General features: G+C 35.6%; 1 protein-coding gene across 1 annotated transcript in view; it reads right to left on the bottom strand.

Annotated features, from left to right (window-relative positions):
• Positions 1 to 22,231, bottom strand: part of LOC117379097 (fibrocystin-L-like) — a 53,022-nt gene that overhangs the window by 25,233 nt on the left and 5,558 nt on the right. Inside the window, exons 13-42 of the mRNA XM_033975811.1 lie at positions 20,876 to 21,154; positions 20,502 to 20,514; positions 20,138 to 20,203; positions 19,913 to 20,072; positions 19,287 to 19,401; positions 19,068 to 19,211; positions 18,515 to 18,669; positions 17,674 to 17,787; positions 17,447 to 17,584; positions 17,242 to 17,366; positions 17,010 to 17,164; positions 16,770 to 16,930; positions 16,233 to 16,365; positions 15,675 to 15,829; positions 15,073 to 15,195; positions 14,162 to 14,267; positions 13,375 to 13,482; positions 13,116 to 13,280; positions 12,800 to 12,921; positions 12,157 to 12,289; positions 9,431 to 9,623; positions 8,675 to 8,817; positions 7,851 to 7,955; positions 6,746 to 6,928; positions 5,640 to 5,813; positions 4,962 to 5,167; positions 3,155 to 4,127; positions 2,161 to 2,409; positions 1,572 to 1,721; positions 88 to 262 (exon numbers count right to left, since the gene is read on the bottom strand). Of these exons, the coding sequence (XP_033831702.1) occupies positions 88 to 262; positions 1,572 to 1,721; positions 2,161 to 2,409; positions 3,155 to 4,127; positions 4,962 to 5,167; positions 5,640 to 5,813; positions 6,746 to 6,928; positions 7,851 to 7,955; positions 8,675 to 8,817; positions 9,431 to 9,623; positions 12,157 to 12,289; positions 12,800 to 12,921; positions 13,116 to 13,280; positions 13,375 to 13,482; positions 14,162 to 14,267; positions 15,073 to 15,195; positions 15,675 to 15,829; positions 16,233 to 16,365; positions 16,770 to 16,930; positions 17,010 to 17,164; positions 17,242 to 17,366; positions 17,447 to 17,584; positions 17,674 to 17,787; positions 18,515 to 18,669; positions 19,068 to 19,211; positions 19,287 to 19,401; positions 19,913 to 20,072; positions 20,138 to 20,203; positions 20,502 to 20,514; positions 20,876 to 21,154 (5,221 nt within the window). The remainder of the gene's footprint in view (positions 1 to 87; positions 263 to 1,571; positions 1,722 to 2,160; positions 2,410 to 3,154; positions 4,128 to 4,961; positions 5,168 to 5,639; positions 5,814 to 6,745; positions 6,929 to 7,850; positions 7,956 to 8,674; positions 8,818 to 9,430; positions 9,624 to 12,156; positions 12,290 to 12,799; positions 12,922 to 13,115; positions 13,281 to 13,374; positions 13,483 to 14,161; positions 14,268 to 15,072; positions 15,196 to 15,674; positions 15,830 to 16,232; positions 16,366 to 16,769; positions 16,931 to 17,009; positions 17,165 to 17,241; positions 17,367 to 17,446; positions 17,585 to 17,673; positions 17,788 to 18,514; positions 18,670 to 19,067; positions 19,212 to 19,286; positions 19,402 to 19,912; positions 20,073 to 20,137; positions 20,204 to 20,501; positions 20,515 to 20,875; positions 21,155 to 22,231) is intronic.

The following is a 22,231-nucleotide window of genomic DNA, read 5'->3' as shown; positions in this document are numbered from 1 at the left end:
ATAACTGCATTAGATTACCATAAATTAATCTATGTTTGTTGTATCTGTCCCTATCAAACAAATGGAAAAGAAAATGAAAATAAAAACCTAAAACCAGAGCCACTGATGGTGAGGAGGACCCCTCCGGCTGTCCCTCCACGTCGGGGGTAGATGCCTGAGATCAGGGGGGTCAGTGCAGACTTGTACGTGTAACCATTGGAGATGTTGACAGTTTGGGTCGGGTTAGAGACGGACACAACGCAGCTGACCTCAGACTCAGTGGCTATAAGACAAAACAGCAAGTCCATGCAGTGATTAAAAAAAGAACATGGAATAGACAACAAAAGAATCAAGGCAGGACAAAACAAAAATAACCATAAACATCTTCTTTCATTTTATTAACACATTTTTGCCCACAGTGAGTATAAATTCATATACGATGCAGCCTGTGTCTTCAAATACTTGATGTAGTCATCTTTCACAGCAAACTTAACAAAAAAATTACTTTTCTGGATAATATTCAACAGTATTCGACCCCAAGAAGGTGGTTTATCTATATTTCTTGTAAAATAATAGCAGGTGGTGTCAGAGGCCGTCTAAATTTCATACTCACGTGACTCCCCACAATCTTATTTTTAAAATGTATAGTGACATAATAAAACATCATGAATGTCAAAATACTGTCTTAAAACACAGTACTTCTGCATAGTCAATTCTACAGCTCAAAGCGAAACAGCATTCCTCAAAGACAGATTTTTCCTGTAGTGACAAAGGCGCACGAGCAGGTAGGGTATTCATTATTTTAAGCAGCAGTTAGCCCGACATTTCTAATCTTCTTTACATAACATTTAATCAGACAACTTTAAAAGCAGAAAGATCTCTACCCCTAAAGCTGAAAATGAGCATGATTATAGGGTTATTTTAGCTATTGCAAAACCTCTTCAATATATTAGGTTCTTAGAAAAAAAAATACGTAAAACTAACTTAAACATTAGACTGTTTTAACTATTACTATTAATGTTCTACATGACTGAAGAACTTTTAGCAGTAGTAGCTGATCAAATACAAATTCCTTCTCCAAACTGATCTATTTAGACAAACTTATCTGACTTTTTGTTAGTGTCATGATATTACTATAAAATACAATATAATTTTCTATTCAAAACAATCCATTATTTAAATATTACTAATATGACTAGTCCTGCTATAGATAAAGATCATTCTAGCACTATTCAACAAAGGTCAAATTTAACCTTTTTTTAACCTCACGTATTTTTTTCAGTTTGGATACTTTAAAATGAGTGTTGATACTAGTTTTAGAGTCATTTAGTTTCTGGGTATTAACTTGACTTTGACAGCCCTACTTCCTGTACTCATATTCATTTGAACATGACTGTCTGGATCACTCTGGCATTTGTCTCTCTCTTGTGTTCCACATTTGAAAGCATAACCATTTAATCCTAATTTGCCAAAATAAATAAATAAATAAATCATATATATATATATATATATATATATATATATATATATATATATATATATATATATATATATATATATATATATATATATAATTAATTTAAATATCATACCATTATTATATGGAGAATAGCAGGACAGGCGAGAGGAAGTTGAAGATGCTCTGTCCAGTTTACACTCTTTACCACAGATATGGACTTGGGCAGTTGTGGGGTCAAATCCTGAACCATTAACAAAGAGCAGGGCACCACCACCAAAACTACCTGAAAGCAAAATTATTACAAAAATATTAATGTGACCGCAGAAAAGCTCAAAAACAAATTTGAATGAGAGCCATTTTTGACAGAACACACTGAAGGCATAATTAAAGGTGCTCTATGTTTCTAGTTTTCAAATCTATCTTCTCCATGTGACCTTGGAACCTGACCTGGTTACGTCACCTGCTTGTCTCCATAGAGATAGATAAGATAAATCTTATATTTTGAAACATTCTAAGGAGAAAGCAGGTGTGACTCCTCTATTGGAGAAGTTACATTGTGCACTTTTAATTGTAAAAAAAAAAAAAAAAAAATGTTTAAACTTGTTTCACCGCAATTTGGAAACTGAATGTTTGTTATTATTGTTCTGCTATTATCCTGAGCTCAGACTGCCGGCAGTGTTGTGAAATAACATTTGGAGAAAATGTAATAATTCTTTACTGACCTTCATTAGGCTGGACACCAGTCAGAGTCAGTTCATAGTTGAAGGCAACCTCAGACTGGGCATAACCTTTGACCTTGTGCTGAAGCATGATGGGATACGGTCCTCCGGGGTTGTTCCCGACAGAGCACTGAACCTGAGTCTCAGACACAGAGGAGACGGAGCAAGCAACGTCGTTTAGACTGACCGAGATGTGCTGCTGATCAGAGCCGAATCCTGAGCCAGTCAATGTGATGATGGTCCCACTGGGGCCTGAGGAACAAAATATTACAAGAAACAAATAAGAATCACATTTGTCATTTTTATATTGTATTTTAATGACAACAAGATGGTAGAAATAGCTTCACATCATAATAGGTTTTGGTTAAATATGATGAAAATGAAGAAAATTCAACAGTTTTTGGTTGAATATTTTAGCGTAGCAATGTTAGATACTATCAGCTACTACCAGCCAATTCTCAAGTACTTTCACTGCAAATATAAACTGACTGAAATATATAGTTATGATTTATAGTTATGACTAGTTTGACAAGGAAATGTAATTTATTTTTAGACCAAGATTATTTGATTTGATTAAAATATTTGATTACTAGTTCCAATTTTACAGCACAATTACCTGCCACTTTTTCATTCTAGAGGTTAGATTTCTTTATATTTATGGCTTTCACAATGAACCACAAATTTAATGACATGAACAAATATTTTTAGAGATTTAGACATTATATTGAGAGGTATCTTTAGAACTGTTCATGCTTTATTAAGGCTTATTAATATTCAAAGACTTAATGCATAATGAACAAATAGTTTATTAAGAATGATTCAGGCTTTGCGATTACTTAAGTAACACATTCTTAATAAACTATTTGTTGATGGTTTCATTCAGTCTTTGTTAATGCTTTATTAAGACTTTTAAAAGTGTAGTTATTAAAAAGTGTTACTTTTGCAGCCTGTGTATTTTGCTATTCAAAACATGTGCATAAGTGTAGTATTTATTTACCAGTGGTTGGGCTGACAGAGCTGACGACAGGAGTGTGCTTTGAGGAATAGTTGAATGTCAGCGCTGGATATGTCTCAGAAAACACCACGATTTCAACCTCCGCCGCCACCTCGCTGTTCGGAGGTGACAGACAGCGCAGCTCACTCGGAATTGTACTTTGAATTATGCATGGCTTCCCCCCTATCGTCACATTGGTATTCCCAGGGGCAAATCCATTCCCTGTGAAAACCAGTGGAGTACCTCCTTCCACACTCCCCACCAATGGAGACAGCATTGCCGTAGCTTCACTTGTTAATGAGTACTGGCGATGTGCTAGACCTTTGCTTCTTATGAAAACCTTCACTCTATGTTGTGCGGCTGGTAATGCACTCACTGCTACTGTAATGTTGTCATCTACCACGGCGAGAATTTCTGCTTCTTGAGTACCAACGGTGACATAGACATCTTCAGTTGTGTTGCCAAACCCAACGCCTAAAATCTCAACATTGCTCGGGCCACTTATGCTATTAGGCGAAAGCTTATTGACAACAGGAGTGATAGTGGAAGAATATTCAAAAGAGCAGTTTGAATGACATGCACTTTGAATTTGTCCAACTTGGTAAACGACTTCTCCAACGTTGATTTGCGATCCAGAAGTATCACAGGTAATATGGGTGTAATTCACTGATATAATATTACAACTTGTGCTTGCTGCGGTCATAGATCCATCTGAAAAACCTGACCCGTGGACTACAAGGCGAGTGAAACCATTGGTGCTTCCGATATGAGGCCAGATCATATCGATGACAGGAAGGACGACGAAACGGCGTTGCATCTCGTCCATCACCGTGACGATAGCGCTGCCCAGGTTGTTGATGTGGAGTGCGAATGGGTGGGCGATACCAACAGGGAGTTCACTATCTGCTCTGAGTTGGCAATAGATATCTGTGTTTGAGCTGTTGATCACATGACAAGGCTCGTCTCCTATTGTAACCTATAAGACACACGCAGGCAGTTGTATCGGTTAATACATTTGAACTAAATCTGTTTAAATCTTCTGTTTCATGGCCAAATGTTACAGTATAAACTAAGCTTTTTATGTTTAGGTGGACATTTTGAGGACATTTCACCATTCAAAATGTTTTATTGCTAATTGCTATGGCAACAGAGTGAATCCATCACTTTGAAACACATGGATACATTGCGACTTAGAAAAAAACTGAATGACTTGAATACAGAATATTTATCTTGTAGTAGTTTTAACTCTTTCAGTTACATTTCTTTCTTTTTTTTCATTTTTCAAAGCATTATTTTTTTCAAGCCAAATTATTTAGACAACAATAGTGCTATAGTGCTCCTGCAGTTGTCGTCACAATCTAAGACAAATCATTTTGCATGATTTCATTTAATAACAAAAAACTCCAAAAGCAGATTCATTACTGCTAATACATCACTACCAATATGGCATCTCTATCAAATTTAGTTACATGGGTGCAGCAGCTCTATTGTCTTATATTATTGTTATATGCAACATTTTGAGGACTTTTTCCCATTCAAAAGAAACTGTATCTTGTTTTAAATTGTTAATCACTATGGCAACCGTCCAAATTTTTCAGCATTCTTAAACCCATGGATGGTATTTTTTGATATTTGGTCACATTACATTTCAAACTTACACTATAACATCATAACATTGACAATGGAACCCTACTGACAAGCAATACCAATCTTGTAATAGTAATACACAATAAAACAGGGGATAATTGGTACTAAAAATTAGTGTTTATTACTATTAGCTACTATTAGCATATGTAGAGTCATTCTTTACCTTGATAGCACAGGTTACATTACCAAAGCTCTTCCCCTTGACGTGGATGACCTGATGGTAGGTGCCTTGGTTTGGGGAGATGGACTCCACTGTGGGGGTGGAGCAGGTGGAGGCAGTGAAGGAGACCTCAGAAGACGACAGGTTTGACGTAGAGCACAGAGGGGAGGCTACACAGTCCTGGGACGACCTGCGAGTGCGAGAGGGAGCTAGAAGAGAGGAAGATGCAAACAAATTTTACAAACCAATTATTCCTATTTGACTTAATTGAAATCAAACAACAACAAAAATCCTAAATCCTGAAATTACAAACCCTTGTTCACTTGAATTGTTCTGGGGGAAATTACTTGATCATTGTGACCAAGTGTTTCACTTTATGTTTCTGTGTTTTATTATTTTTTTGGGAGGGATTGTGATAATGATACTAAAACATACAATTTTTAATCTTTCTTTATAATGTATAGTATAATAATATAGTTCATTTAAGTTTCAGCTGCGTTCACATTTGTCCAGATTGGTTCCTATAGGGCCTATTGATCTAGTTTTAGTCCTAATATGGTCCCATTTTGTCCTAATTTTGACGCGACCTGTGTTTAAGTCTGAATGTATCCATAGTGTATGCGAGTTAGAAATAAAAAAGACACGACATGTGACTATGTGACTACAGGATTTCTTAATCACCAGATGGCACATGTTTAGCTTCTACTCCAGACACTTTGAGGACAACTTTGCTGTTCTTCTCTGGACGAGGGAGGACTTTCACAACTCCCTGCAGAAACCTGGAGTTTGCAGGGTCCACCAAACCACTACTGTAGTAATAGACACCAGGCAGAGAGAAAACATAGGAGAAGTGGCCTGAGGAGGAAAGAAGAGACTTAAATAACACAAATGACAATGAGCACATGAGACAACATAGTGTGAGTTATTTTGTGTCATGCAGTGAATGAGTGACCCTAGTGATGCCACGCAATGAAATCAGTGTCTTTGTTTTGCCTCTCTTTTCTCAGTTAATGTCTTGAGTGTCAAAAGGTGTCAAATCTATGGCTGTGGTTTGATTTCAAATGTTATCACACTGTTATCACATTTACATGACTAGTAAAATGTGATAACTCGAGAAATGAGATAAAACTTCATTCTATGCATCACAATGAAAGCAGATTACTCCTATCAAATAAAAAAAAAACCCAACACATTTCATACAAAAATGTAAAACAAAGTGCTGTATAACACACACACACAGATATCATACACACACACACACACACACCCACAGATATCATACACACACACACACACACACACACACGCACAAACACACACACAGATATCATACATACACACACACAAAAAAAGCTGAAATATTGTATCTGTTATTTGTCAACACCAAACACACAGTGACTTTTTCTTAACAATAGCCAAAAAGTGAATCAAAATGTGAGCCATTCCTTTAAAGTTATATTCTTGTTTTTCTTGCATCTACCTTCAGCATTTCTCCAAGCTTGGGACTGGTACAAAACGAAGACTGCTCTATGGCCCCATTCACACATATGTCCCATAAAATTGCCAGGAAAACAAAGTAATGACAGTTTTCTGGTCTTCCTTGCATATTCCCCATAATTTACCCAGGAAATCGCCAGTTAAAATGCAGGGCAATCAGTACCACCTTTGTTCAGCCAAATTGCAGGTAAATTCCTGGGTCAGGCTGCATGTGTGAATTTGGCTTATGCTCTTTAATTACCATGGTGCTTGATAAACATATACAGTAACTTTTCAAACTCTTATTTTACCATCTGCAGTAGCCGTGCCGCTGTTGAATGGCCCTCCTTCGTCCGTGATCCCGCTCGGGGTGGAGACACTGAAGACTCTGTATTTGACCCGGAGGAAAGTCGGAGTGGTCCAACGCCAAACCACTTTATCCCCCGCATGGATGCTCAAAGAGGCAGGTTTCCAAGAGTAGCCCAGTCCGAACTCTGTTAAAGAAGACACATTGTTTTAGGTAAAGTACACATGCAGAACTGGGTGTGGAATATACTGATGATATATGGTAATGGTATATGTAATACTGAGAACAACTATTATGGTATAGTTCTATTCAATAACATTGTTAAGACAAATAATAGGACCCATTAACTATGTAAATATGGTCTTGAGAAACACTTTTTTAACTTTGAAAAATATTGATGTTCTAATTCTGTAACAGTGGCCTTTCTTGGGTTGGGTTTAAATATGTATTAACTAGTCAAAAATTTCACATAATAAATGCAACTTACTCTAGAAATAAACTAATAATAAATTATGTAGCATTTATAACTTGAATGAAATAAATAAATATATCACAATAACAAAATTTTCCTTTAAATTAGTTAAATGAATAGTGGTTGTATTTCTTTTTTTTCCCCCAACTTGGTGCCCATCTTTATCACATCAACAAACAAATAGCTAAATATAAAAAAATCTATGGTTAATTAATATTTTGGCTCTGATAGAAATGTAAAAAAACAACAACAGAAAAACAAACAAAAGAAGTAGGCTGCAGTAAATAAATGTATTATTAAATTTGATTAAATTTGCTGACAGGACGATTAACTAAACAATCAGATGTAATATAAGTGTAATAATATGTAAAATACTAATACATCTTGAATTATTTTGCCTAGTTTAAACACCTTGACAACCGCCTGCTTTGAATACAGCTAATTGTAGAGACCTCTGCTTTAACATCTTCTCTTCTCTTTTGTGTCTGTGTTAGCTCGTGTCAGATTGTAGCTAGAGGTGACAGCTCTGATGCTCGCAGCAGTGGTTTGTAAGTTAATCTGTTATCTCTTTGTGTTCAGTATTGTGTGAGGTGATTCAATTTGACATTTGAACAAAAGGGAGAAACGTAAAACCTACCTTGGTGGATCCCTTGGTTGGTCACGGTGACAGTATTTTGGCTTGATTGTAAAATACACTCCAATTTGGTCTCCACAGCACTCATCACCTCACACTCAACTCCACCTGTCACAGAACGCACAGGTGAAGTCATGCATGAAACACGAGTTATGTAACTACAGGGTAAAAACTGTATCTGAAATATGTAATATACATCCGAATATTGGAAACAGAGAAGTGAAGCTGAAGTGACGTTATGGGGTTTTTACAGAACAAATAACAATATAAACTTTGAGTTGACTTGAAAATGGTGCAATTTTAGATTTAACAATCTATTTCAGTGTAATAAAAATGAGCGCGTTATGATGATATAATCCACAGTAAAGCATAGTAACAAAAAGAAACATATGGACTTTAAATTGTAAAAATGAAGTTGTCTCTCTTGATAATTGAACTCTTTAAACACTATATTCTCAAGTAATTCCGGATTACTTTTTGATTTGTAACTCTCCCAGGACTGAATCAAGTGAAACCTCAAACTTAAGAGCTTTGCACATCAAGACTAAACCAGATCTTAATTTTGGTAATATAATTATCTTTATCTTGTCTTAACATATGTATTTTAAATAGTAAAAACTTATTTCTCTCTTTTGAACTCTTTAAACACTATATTCTCAAGCAATTTCTGACTATATTTCCTGGATGTTAGATCCACATTAGATGCACCAGAATAACTCTATGTAATAAGATGGATATAGTTCATCATAAACATTGGATATCTAAAATAATACTCACAAATCACTTCAACACCACTTTGATTCTCAGCTCAGATTCAAATGACTCACCAATGGAAACTTCGATGTTGGATGTGTTTTGGCTGAACCCAGAGCCGGTAATGGTGAGTTTAGTTCCTCCCATCAAAGATCCCACCAGCGGAGAGACACTGTGGACCTCCAGGATGTACTCAATACTGGCATTCACACCACTACTTTAAGATAAAAACATTATATTTAAATGATTACAGAAATAATAGGTAAGACTGTCAAATGCTTTTACTTTTTTTTAACCATGTTTTGATTAAATGAATGCTATTTTTAGCCCCTAAACTAGTGTTGTTTATCATCAGGCAAGATATTGGTATTGAACCTGAAAAAGCTGGATCTGTGACAGGTGCATCCATTATTGATGTGGCCATTTTACATGTAAAGCATTAACACAAAACAAAAATAATAGTGCCATATTTTCTATCTTAAATAATACGTTATGCTCAAGTACAGAATTAAAAGCCAAACTGACAAGTTTAAAATAAAATAAATAAATAAATAAATATTTAAAATAATATGTGGATATTTTAAAAATAATATGTGGATATTTCCATGATTCAAAAACCTAATTTGGACATCTGTAAATTTCATATTTTCTCAAATTTTTGGATACTTGCCAAGTAGTAGCTTCAGTTTTAAATGGAAAGATTTTACTTTAACCTTCTAATCTGAAAAAAGGTGTTTCATTCACAGTGACACAAACCAACCATTCGTGACCTGACTGCAATCTTACAGACAAAACAGTAAACACAGACATGCCTCTCATAATAGCTGTACCTTATCTGTGCGTTTCCATTGTTCTGAACCTGTATGTCAACTCGGTGCAGGCCTGGTGGGAGCACAGGGAGCACGCAGCTGATATTTGTCTGTGTCCACTTCAACACAACACAAGGCTTTTCACCCACTATCACTGCACTGCTGTTGCCCTGCTCTCCCAAGTTTGAGCCTTCAATGATAAGAACTCCGGGTCCTGCGGAAAACAAAATACAATATACAGACCCTTTAAAAGTTTGTAAACAAAAACATCCCAAATTCTGGAGAGGAGGAGGCTGGAGGCAAAAGTGAAATGGAACATAGTAGAGACACATGAGTGATATCGGAGCATGTTTTAAAGACATTTACAATTGTATTTTACATTATTTATTTAGATTATGATTATGACACTAAACATTTTTGACAAGGACCAGAACAAAACCTGATTTTTAGGTGTTACTGGACAAATACCTGTTGAGCCCACTATATATGTTTTTTACATTATCTCCAGATATATTATGCATTCCATTATAAATTATACTTTTTGTGAAGCTGTGTAGTGTAGATCTGTTAATCAGTTAATCATTGAAAATATATTATGTCTAATTCATTTTTCCTCCACTTGCCTGTATTACAGAATTTAAAAGGTCTTTGCACTCAGCTCTAAAATCCTGTCCTTCTAGTTTAAAAGTGGAGTGCAGCTCAGATTTATATGATATGGTTTTGCCTTTTAACTGTCAGAATGCAGATATTTAGTCCTGGTTTATGGTTAATATCTCTGTGATTACTGGGCCACATGAAACAAAAAATCTCAATGTCTTCTCTGTAAGCACACATGAACTAAAGTGAAATTATTTGTATACCATCACAATAAAAGGTGGTGTCACTATTCAACCCCAAAGATGTCGTTCTTGAATCTAAAAGCACAGCCTATTCCAACTTGTTAAACAGAAAAATCTGTCAGTCAGGTGTCAAAATAATGAACACTTGGATCTGTTAAAGAGTCTAACTATAGCAAAGTATGTGCCATTGATTGTCTAAGCGGTTTTGTTGTCTGACAGCCCCTCTATTGTTGTAAGCATGTTAAAAGCCATAGTTATCTCTGTAGCACGATTCCCATAGAAAACCTGCATATCAACATACCTAGCTTGCATGGGTCAAAAACACAACTAATTAGGTACTTATCTGTATACTGATCCTCTTTGACACTCTTAATTACATTGTCACGTCAAGCAGTCGTTGAATATAGAAACCAAGGTAACACTGAAAGCTTGTGAACAGTGGTAATATAAATACACACACACACACACACAGAAATATTTAAAGGGCCATATTCTATTTTCTGGAGTTATAATGTTGTTTCCTCATCAAATACCTAGAGTTGTGTTTTGTTTCATCCACACATTTTTGACACAGAAACATTTTTAACACACAAATCCTGCATATTTAAGCTAAGTTCTTCTCTCAAACAGAAAACACTCTGTCAGGTGATAATACAAGTTTTCCATTATGTTTTTAAACTCCATACACCCCATACAATTTGGATAATTTCCACCCTGGAATTGCCAATCTTTACTGAACTAAAGGTAAAATTTATTAACTTCAAAACTACTTCATGACATCACAAGGTGGAACAGAGCACTCTGATCTTTGGAGATGTAGACAGATTAATAATAAAGGGTTACTCAAACATGTATGAGTGAAACGAAACACAAATCTAGGTATGTTTTTGAGGAGGTAACAACATTTTAACATGGCTTAAAGCTCACAAGAGTCAGTAACATATGTACACTATGTAGATCTAATGACAGTGGAGTCAAAAACCACACGGAGCAACGAGAATTACACGTACAACAAAAAACATCCTGAAAAACATGTCATTTCTGCACCTTTTGCAACTTTGCTGTACAAAATAGAATGTTCATTATTCATAAACTAGGGTTCATATTTATGGCAGATGGAAAATAAATCATAGTCCGAACATGAAACTGACCATCCAGGTGACCATCCAGAACACTAGGGCTGTAGTAGACTAAAGAAATACTCGGTCGACCGCCAATTGATTAATAGACTATAAAAGGGGCATGGCAAAAGCTTTCAAAATTATTACGTATCTCCATGTAACTGACTCAAACTGCACTCACAAGACTCCTAGACAAACCACTATTTATGCAGACAAATGTACTAGGAAACAATGTATTTATATAAAGACATATTAAACTTGTGAATCCTAAGTTTGATTTGGCTTTGTACATTTTCACCGAACCCATTCTTTAACTTCTTATTGCTGCTAGTCCATATAAAACCTTATAATCTAAATACAATTAGTCAACTAATACAAATTTAAACTCCATCGACTTAACGACAACAAGCCCACACACCAATTTAATTAACTTACATGGTAGATAGACACAAGCTCTCTGAACAGTAAAAGCAATATTTATAAGAACACAATTGTAGTTTATTAATGTTGCTGAAGTGTTGTGCAGTGGATTACATTTAATTAAATCAAGATATCTAATTATTTCCAATCGTCAATGAACTATTAAATCTAATAAATTGAATGTTCTTAAGAAGAAAAAAATAAAATAGGATCAAGAATCATCTTTGGTCATGTTTTTTTTTTTTTTTTTTTTTTTATCATCTATTGACGATTGATGTGTTTTCATGTCCTTGAACTCTGCTTTAAAATGTTTTAGAAAATTGTTGAATAAGAAATAATAAATGAACAGAATGTTTCCTTAACTCACCGCTGACAGTGGTAGTTTTTGGGCTGATGGATAAGATCTGTGGAGTTAGACTGTTATTGTACAAAAACGAGCCAGACGCCGTCGTATTGATGCTTCCCACTTTCACAACCACGGCTGCAGAACCAGAAACTCCCTGCAATGATAAATATTTGTACTGTCCATATATTCAACTACCAACAACTCAAATCTTACAATATTACAACAAACACCACACATTTAAAAACATAACGTGTGACCTTTTGCCATAAATAGAATCAAATAAAACCATATTTTTTCATTGCGGATGTTTTTATTGGACTGGAAAACATATAAAAACATGTGTCCCTACTGTGAGGGGACTTGCATCTTCACCAACCTCCTGCTTGTTTCCATGGAAATGTTGTTCCTTTGGCTATAATATTCCACAGTATGGCATAAAGCTAATCTATTTCTATTGAAAATGTTCCAAAGTATGGTTCTAACTTTTTATTTCCATGGAATCATACAGTACCACCTCCAGAAAGTTAGATACTATCACTTTAACCACTAGTACAAAAAAGGTACACAATAAATAATGAGCCTAAAAAATGTTGTCCCATCTATGAGTTAATATAGTGATTACTGAGGCAGGTGTAACTGTGGAGATGATAATATGTTGACTTACTGGAGGTGTTTTGCATTTCAGCTCAGTTTCAGAGGCATCTTCCACCGTACAAGAATTGCCCCCAATAGTAACAGTAGAGTTCAAGTCAAATCCAGAGCCTTTGATGGTCAACAGTGTTCCTCCTGAAAGAAAACATGGGGTCACTTAAGCACATTGTACTTCAGTGATGAGAAGAAGTTTGAATCAGGAACAAAGTGCAAACTAGAACTAAATAGGGACTAAACCAGGTGTAAATGACAAGGATTGACAGAACAAGCTAAAACAGCCTGACTTCCAGACACACCAATAAAGATATGCACAAGGTCACATAATTTACCAGCCAGACTTCCAGAAATTGGGAAGAAGGATGAAACGATGAGGTTGTAGGTGAAGTAAAGGACATTGTTGCCGGAATATTGTGAGTTTCCGAGGGACGGGAAGGTTACTGTTACTGGGAAAGTACCAGCAACAGATCGGCCAGGAGTGCATATCTGAAAGGTTTCTGCAAAAAAAAAAAAAAACATGACACGGTTTAGCTTTCTTCTGTTTTATAAATGAATAAGAATGTATTTTCCATCTGGTTGCTATTGACGTACGAGAGTTAGATGTAACATGGCATTCGGCATTCCCAATCATGATTGTTGCACGTTCATTGGCAAATCCAGTTCCAGAGACGGTCAAGATAGTCTGAAGATCATCTGATTCTAGAAAATATTTTAGTTAGGAGGTTAAAACACACATTTTCCATTGACTTATTATAGTAAATAATTGCTGTGTCTCTTTGTAAATGAGAGATTACATTTATATTTACAATTTAAATGTAATATATGTAATTTGAAATATATGGTAATGATCTGATATTTTGTGTTTAGCTCAGAGTTGACACCTAGAATTATTAATATAACTGCTTTTGTATGTGACACTTGGTTACTATGTCCATAAGTTGATGTGAAGGTTCTGTTGGTCAGTAACTGGAGTTGTGGAGTTGTGGCTCTTGTGAGTTGAGACTGCTGTTGTTTTGCTCTTGTTTTGGTGTGGGTTATGGCCTACAGTAGTCCTTGTGTTCAGAAAATAAGCAACCAGAAGAAATTTGGCATGTTTTCTTATACTAGAACGCTAAAATAAACTGAAATTTGGCTTATAAGAAATAAATAACACAATCATTTTAATGTATAGTTTAAACATTACATTACATAACAGTATTTTTTTTTTTTTCAGTGACAACTAAAAAGCAACACATTTCCTTCTGTTCCTGCTTCTTAAATTACAGTCACATCCCCATAGCATCAAGTAAATTTGATTCGTAGGTGCAAATATTAAACAGTTATTAGATGCTCTTGCCATCATAACAGTATTAAGGTTATAGTCTCAGTGCGCTGATACCTTGTGATGGATTGATATTAGTTATGATGGGGGTCTTCTCTGCTGACCATTCAAAGCTGCAGTCTCCAGAGCACCAGGAGGGGATGTTATTGATGAACACCTGGGCCTGAAAACAGAGCATCAGAAAAGCCTTCATCGGATTCATTAATCAGTTTCACCATGTTTAAAGGTGTACTATGTCACTATTCAGATATAGGATCCATCACCTGCTTGTCTCCATGGAAAAAAATGTCACACTTATATGGCTGCATGTATATAGTGCTTTTCTATCTTCTAGGCACTCAAGGTGCCGAGGTGAGTTAAGTGTCTTGCCCAAGGACACAACAATAGCACTCATTTGTGGCCAGTGGATCTGACCAGTCTCCCAGTGATATTTTGTTTTTATGTTGAGAGCAGGATTCGAACCATCAACCTTTGGATCAGCTAAATGAGCTACTGTCATTATTATTTTATATTATGTTCCATATTTTAGCACTAAACTCACCCAGCATTTATTCAGCTACAAGTGTCTTTCCAGCTCAAAATACCTTGAAAACATGCGTTCTTACTGTGAACAGGCTGGTCTCTCCACAGATCTGACCTGTAACTTTGCCTGGTGGTATAATTTGCATCAAAGTTTAATGCCATACTCTGAAACATGCTTTGTGAAAGCAATAGCGCAGCCATGGAGGCAAGCAACAAACTCTCCACCAGAAAAGTTACGACATCTATAATGTTGTCAAGTTAATCCTGCTTCAGTCGTCACTGTCTCCCCACAAAACCAATTTAGAAACTCACAAATATGATCCTGGATAGGACAAGAATGAAACACAAATCAAATATATATAAGACACAGTTTTAACAGCAGAAAATGAAACTATGAAAGATGAGATCAAATTTTCACAGAGAGGTGTCCTCTGTCTTGACTTTACCTGTGGCTTTGTCTCCTTCACACGGAAATAATCTCCAGTTAATCTATTGTGCAACATTCCTCCTTGGGTATTCTCCCGTGAGAAGAAATTTATGTTTGGGCCAATAATGTTTGAGCTGTCAATCTGTGAAAAAGATACATTAAAACATTAATAAATGACACAAATTTGTAGCATTCTGTGTTTATAATAAAAAAAAAAAAAAAATCTGTTTAAAACATGCTTGAAAAACATGCATTCTAACTGTGAGTGGACTCAGCTCTCCACGGATCTGACTTGACCTGGTGGGGTCACCTGCTTGTCCCTATGGAGATAGAGAAGTTAAATGCCACAATGTGGAGCATTCGGGGAAAATAATAATATCATCTCTATGGAGACAAGCAGACGACGGACACTCCACCAGAAACTTTACATAATGCTTCTTTAAATAAATAGCAACGTTTTTTTGCTAGGTTAAAAATACAGCAACACAAATATCTGCTATAACTTTATAATTGCTCAAAGGTTTTATGTTAAGGGTTAAGCTGTTTTAATATATTATGGTCAAGTAATAACACAATGCACTTTTATTGCATTATCAGAGACTAAAAACATTGATATTTTACTTGTATCTCTGGCTGGTTTCCTGGTTTGGAGACCCACTCGACCTTCCACATGGGCTTGCGACATGTCCCTTCATATTTGACCTCCACTTCCCCAATCTCAGAGATGCCTTCAAGAGCGTACTTCAAGTCCTCCTCATTTATGTTAATTGAGAGACCTAAAATAAAACACAAATACTTCTTAAAGGTTGGTTTTAGTTAGAAATCTTTCTTTTGCTGTTACAGCAACAGATCAAGAGCTGAGAATCAAAAGGGTGTAAGTGACAAATTGACTTATATATTTACTTTTGCATAGAGTATTTACAAGTTAGGTGAGGGTCAAATTGAAAAAAACAAAACATTTTCATCAAACTGTGACATGTAAGTTGGCCTTTAACTGCTTGCTTATTCACTGCCATATTGTGGAACATTTCAGGCAAAGCAATAACGTTACCATAGATAGATGGATGGATGGATGGATGGATTGATTACTATCTACTATCTATTTTTGTCTGTATTTGTCAGCTTGCTATCGCTCTTATCTTGCCATTTTGTCGTCATGTTTCACTAATCTGACTGTACCTTCAACGCGGCTGTTATAAATCTCCACATCGAAGGTCCCATTCAGAGGGGGCGTGGCTTTGTACATGCGGGTAACTTTGACGTTTGCCGCTCCAACGGTGAACTCAGCCGTGTCCCTTCTACTTTTTGTTTTCTGTAACAGCGCAATGCAGAGGAAAAACATATATGAAACAAAAATACATGTAATTATATTTTTAAAATCATTTATAACATACAGTACTCCCAAAACACAGGATTTTTGGACTACCTAAGTCTAAATTATTCTTACTAAAGTCTTTATTATTAAGACTAATTAATGTCTAGCTATTATTAAGTGTTACCAAAAGTTCTATACTGAAAACTCAATTTCAAAAAGCTTGTTATTAAATACAAATTTGGATACCACAATGATCTTTTTATTACAAATATATAGAGAACCCCAGTTTTAGTTAAAGGAAGCTAACTAAAGATCAGGAATATGACTTTATACTTCTATTCTGTATCCATATAAAACATCACTCCGCCAAAGTTTAATTAGCCTGACAAAGTTAACGTTACCGGCATGAATCCCACTTCTATCAGGGGAAAGCCAAAAGCGCAGTCGACTGGTGTGGCGATGATCTTGTAAGACATGGTTGCATTATCTTTGCTTATGGAAAATGAATCAATGTAACTTTCAGTACTCTCAAAGGGCGGTGGTCTCCTCTTCAATGGTACAGCTATATAAAAAAAAAAAAAACGATAATAATATCACGTTTGCTCATTGATATAGACAAGACAATTATTATTACAGTTCACCATTTTCATCATATGTAGTGGGTGATCTTCCAATGTGAACAGCGTCGATAAGGAAGTCATCCGTAGAGTCTACACTAAGTTGGATCATTTTGTATAAACTTCCAACATATTTTCCTTGTAAACTGCTGAGCAGGTCAATGCATTTGTAACTCCAACTGCAAAAGATACAGATTCAGAACAATGCGATAAGAATAAGTGTAGGGAAATTTTAATAAGACAAAATGTTACTGACTTGTTGGCCTTATTGAAAACGATAGTGATGGTGGCAGTTTCCGACACAGTTTTGCCCTCTGAGTTGCGATAAGTGAACGATAGCGTGACTTCATCATTCAAAATCCCCTTGTAGGCGAAACAAAGCTGGGAAAAAAAGTTAAATACATTGAAATTATCAGCTATAACAACATTGGAAAAAATGAAAATTTTAAAAAGTAATTTACTGAGGGAAATGTGTTGAGTGGTACAGGTCCATATTTTCCACCAGACTCTTTAGTGTAGGTGTGTTTGAAAATATTTTTGGAGTTCTTCATTGACCATAAACCACAAAAAGCTGCATGTTTCACTGCTGTGCCATCAAACTAATGTAAAAAGACAAAATAGTATTGTATTGTATTGCATTGTTTTGTATACTTATAGCAGTTTACAATGCTTCATAGTTAGTTTGAACCTGGGAGTTGTCGTCATCTTCAAAGTTCTTAAAATATATCACGTTGTTGCCCTCAGAAGTTACAATCTCACCCGGACATTCGGCTGTTACCAACTCCTCCAGCGCAGACTGCACCTGTTTACAATCAGTTTAAGCATTCATTTAGTTATGTAGTCGCGTCTGAGTTATCTGTCAAACTTTGTGCAAGATCTGTACTGTACTAATACAAATTATCTGTACTTTACTTAATTCAATTTTAAACTTTTTACTTTCTACTCCACTACATTTTTGAACAGAACTGAAAACTGAAAGTATTTTTATTATTGTTAGAGAGCTGCTGAAAAGGCTGAGGGATTTATTTTGGCGTGTTCATAATTTGAGCAAACAAAAATATGCAAAGAAAAACAGCTAGAAAACAATATTGATTCAGATGTTTCTACTGAGCAAAATTCAGCACAAATATTTATCAAAATCACTACATTTGAAGCTTCATAAGAACTCAAAATAGATGTAATTACTTTTCAGAATTCAATGGTACAATTTGCTTTTAATTTTTTTGTAGTTGTCTCAGTATTATTGGACACATGACAAAAAACTAGCACAAATTTCCCTGTTTTCTCTGTCAGCACAAACTAACTCAATTTCAGTGTTACCGTAGCATCAAAAGATATCGCCACTATCCAATCATACAGGCATAACTTTTTACAATTGAAAGCATTTTCAGCCATAAGATTGATTTGGCAAGTTTCCTGATCCAAATACTAACATAGAAATGGTAAGGTTCAACTTTTATAAATGTTCTATTTGCTTATGAGATTGTCAAAGATGTTGCATTAAATATATTGTGTATTTGTCCACAGACCTCTTCCTGAGTTGCATTGTACTTGATGGGCTTGGTGGGTACACCCCCCCATGTGAGTGTGAACATCTCCATGTTGCTCACTCCTTTAGTGACTTCCACAACTGTAATGTTGATGTCAGAACCAAAGTTATTGTAGGTCAGAGGAGCAAAATCACCTGTAAAAGGAAATATATCATGAATAACTTAGACTCAAAATGAATGCGTGAGCTTATAAAATAGCTTATGTGCATATGTGCCTATGACTAATTTCACTAAAACATAGTTATTATTATTATTATTATTTTCCCTAAATATCATGCACCATCAAGTTTTTCTGGTTTATTTATTTATTTTAAATTTAAGTTTATAATTTTACTTCCTGGTTGGACACCAGCAGCTGATGTGACACATGTCGAGGTAATTGTATAAGTGTTACCTAGCAACTCAAAACTCAAAACCTTTATTTTGTTGAATGAAGGTTTAAACTGTCAGAAAAATGTCTTTTTGTGTATAAATTCTCTCAAACTTTTGAATAGAATTTTGTGGATGTAATAATGCAGCCTTCTGGTGTTACCTCTGACTGATTTGAAAGTGATGGTAAAGTGGGTGCCATCGCTGTCAACACTTTTAGACACTTCCACTGTATCAGGTTTGATGGACCAAAGATCATTCAGAGCTGCCTTTACCACAGATGCAGACGCACTCACGGACACAGGTGCTATAAACGGTTCAAAAAGGTCAATATTATGCAATCAAAAATCTATTTATTATATTAATATTATCGCGTTCATACCAGTCAGCACAGCCCCATAACCCAGGCTGAAGAAATAGTTTCCACCACTGACAACAGTAACCTTTTGGACCTCTTTAACAGCAGTTGTACTTGTCCACGACTCAAAAGCTATCACCTACGTACAACAAAATGAAGTTAATTACATTTTGATTCATGCTTTATTAAGGCCAATTAATTATAAAGTGTAATCAATGAGGTCTAATACCATCCTAGGTTCAGTTAAGTTTTACATTGCTGCTTTTAAACTAGGAGAAAAACTTACACTTACTACCTTTTTGTTAACACGATTTCTGTGAATTATGTCATCTGATATACCTGAACATGAGTCAATAATTAATTACAAGTGCTCAAAGTAAAAAAAAATGTTATGGATATTAATAAAAAAAAAGTTCTGTATTTACACCATTTTCTGATCTATGTTATAATATTGTTTCCTCATCATAAACAGACCTGGAGTTGTGCTTTGTTTCATTTTACACATGTTTAAGACACAAACCCTGCATAGTTAGGTTGAGTTCTTCTATCAAAACACTCTCTGGTTAATGATAATAACTATTAGACAAAGTGTACCACAAATGAATATGGTCTACCCTTTGTAATGTTGTTTCTTGCCCCATCCCACTGACCTGAGTCTCATCATGAACTTCATATTCGGCAATAAGCTTTTGAATTTCATTTTTAGCGTTGGATGTCTGGGCCTCTGTGTACGAGCTCTTCTCTGTGAACATGGCCAGGCTGACAAGTGCACCACCTCTATATTCTTGCTGGATGAATTCAATGTAGTACCTGAAAAAGTAAAATTGTATTAGAAGTATTTCCAAAATGTATATATGGTGTATATTTGAACGTACGGTTTTCCTTCCTCCAGAAACAGGTCTTTGGATTGTTGTGAATCTGTTGTAAAAGCATTTGTATAACTTGTCTGGAAAGCAATTTTCTCCTGCAAAAACAGATTTAAATTGTCTGAGAGTTTAAACAGATACAAATTTGAAAACTGCAGAAAAGAGAGGTGGAATATAGGTTATACTATAGAAATACAAGGGGATGTTCTTGGGAAGATTGAACTGATTTCCTGTACTGTCCAGCTAGTAATTAAAGAGTATATTATCAAAATTAAATGAACACAATAGAGGACACATACATATTTTTTATGTGTATATGGACAGGCCATAGTTCATGTGAAAGCTCAGAACCTCCAGAAGTCACTCACTGAACTGCAAAGGCTGCACTAGCACTGATAACAATTGGCTGCAGGTGCTGGGGTTTAGGTAGTGACCATTCAGATCAGAGAGAGCCCTTTCAGGTCTAAACCAAGTGGATTTCTGCATTGAAACTGGCAACCCAAAGGAGGCACACATGTAACCCCCATTCTGCTTTCTGAAACACCAAATTATAGGATATCATGTGCAATATTTTTTATAATTAAGAATAAATAATTATTAGCAAAAGCTATATATGATTTGAACATGTTTACCTCATATCTGTTTATGGCAATTAAATCAAAATCTTACATACAAATTTAAGTCAACAAATAAACTTAAACAAAAAACTAAACTAAAAACGGACTGATATTGAGTTCTATATCAAACTGGCGGCCTGTACCTTGTGCTCTGGTCGGCTGGAGTTGCTCAGGTACAGCTCACAGCGGTCATCACAGTGCAGGTGGAGGATGAATTTCCCAGTAGAAGGAGGAATCAGGAACCCAGAGGTCCTGGTAGTGAAGAGGTCGTGTTCATGGGGGAACCTAAAAGGCGTGGAGTCCACCCACTTGGTCCAGTATCCCGTGGTGTTGTCAGTGTATGTCCAGATATCATCAAGGGATCCCGGTCTGGTGTTGTTCCAAATCTCCATCTTCAGACCTCTGCCTCCTGAGAGTGAAACAAGTCACAACAATAAGGAATTAAAAACAGAACATAAATAATGAAAACTATTTAAATGAGCACTGTGGGATTTTTCCGGTGGATGGTTCATCACCTGCTTTGCTCAGAAAGTCCTACAGCATAAAATTAAACTATATCTCTATGGAAATAAGCAAGACACTACTAGAAAAACTTTCACACCATATCTGTGGAGAAGTGTGCCTGCTCACAGTAACAATGCATGTTATGTTTTAAAAGTATTTTTTTAAAACTAAAAATAGAACATTAAGTCATGTTGTGGAACATTCTAGGCAAAGCAGTAACATTTCCATGGAAAAAAGCGGATCCTCTTCCAGAAAAGTTGCACAGTACACCTTTAAAATGCCTGTAATGTAATGTCACTTTTTATTGCAGAAAACATGCACCTAGTTTCTGAATGACATGGCCTTTATAACATTTTACACCCTGGTTTAGGTTGGTGTTTATCAAACTTTTCACAGCGTGTACAATTCAGAAATGATCTAAGTACCAAAGCATCGCTATAAAAGAGCATTAAACGTGGACAAAATCTGAATTAACACAATCTTAAACAGAATGAAATCAAACCAGATTTGACCCAATCGAGGACTGAACTGAACTAAAATCTCTTAAAGGGCCCATACTATTTTCTGATCTGTGTTATAATTGTCTCTTCAATCCAAAACATATCTGGAGTTGTGTTTTGTTTCATTCATACATGTTCTTCATTCAGAGTTCTCCTCCCAAACAGAAAACACTCTGTTCCACTTTGTGATGTCATGTGGTGGAGCAGAAAGTGCTCCTGTGTTTTTAAACTCCATACACCTTCACTAAAATCATTTGGATTATTTCAGCCCTGGAATTGCTCAATTTAAAATGTAAAAAAGTAGCTGTTTATTTGAAAACTACCACTTCATGACATCACAAGGTGGAACAGAGTATTTTGAACTTTGGAGATGTAAACAGACTGATAATAAAGGATTACCCAAACATGTGTGAATGAAACAAAACACACCTCCAGATATGTTTTTGAGGAGGTAACAGCATTAAAACGTGACGAAAAGCTCA

This window comes from Periophthalmus magnuspinnatus, chromosome 11 (genome assembly GCF_009829125.3).
Source record: "Periophthalmus magnuspinnatus isolate fPerMag1 chromosome 11, fPerMag1.2.pri, whole genome shotgun sequence".
Taxonomy (NCBI): domain Eukaryota; kingdom Metazoa; phylum Chordata; class Actinopteri; order Gobiiformes; family Gobiidae; genus Periophthalmus; species Periophthalmus magnuspinnatus.
Note: the sequence above shows the minus strand (reverse complement) of the source record. Positions and strands in the feature narration are given on the sequence as shown.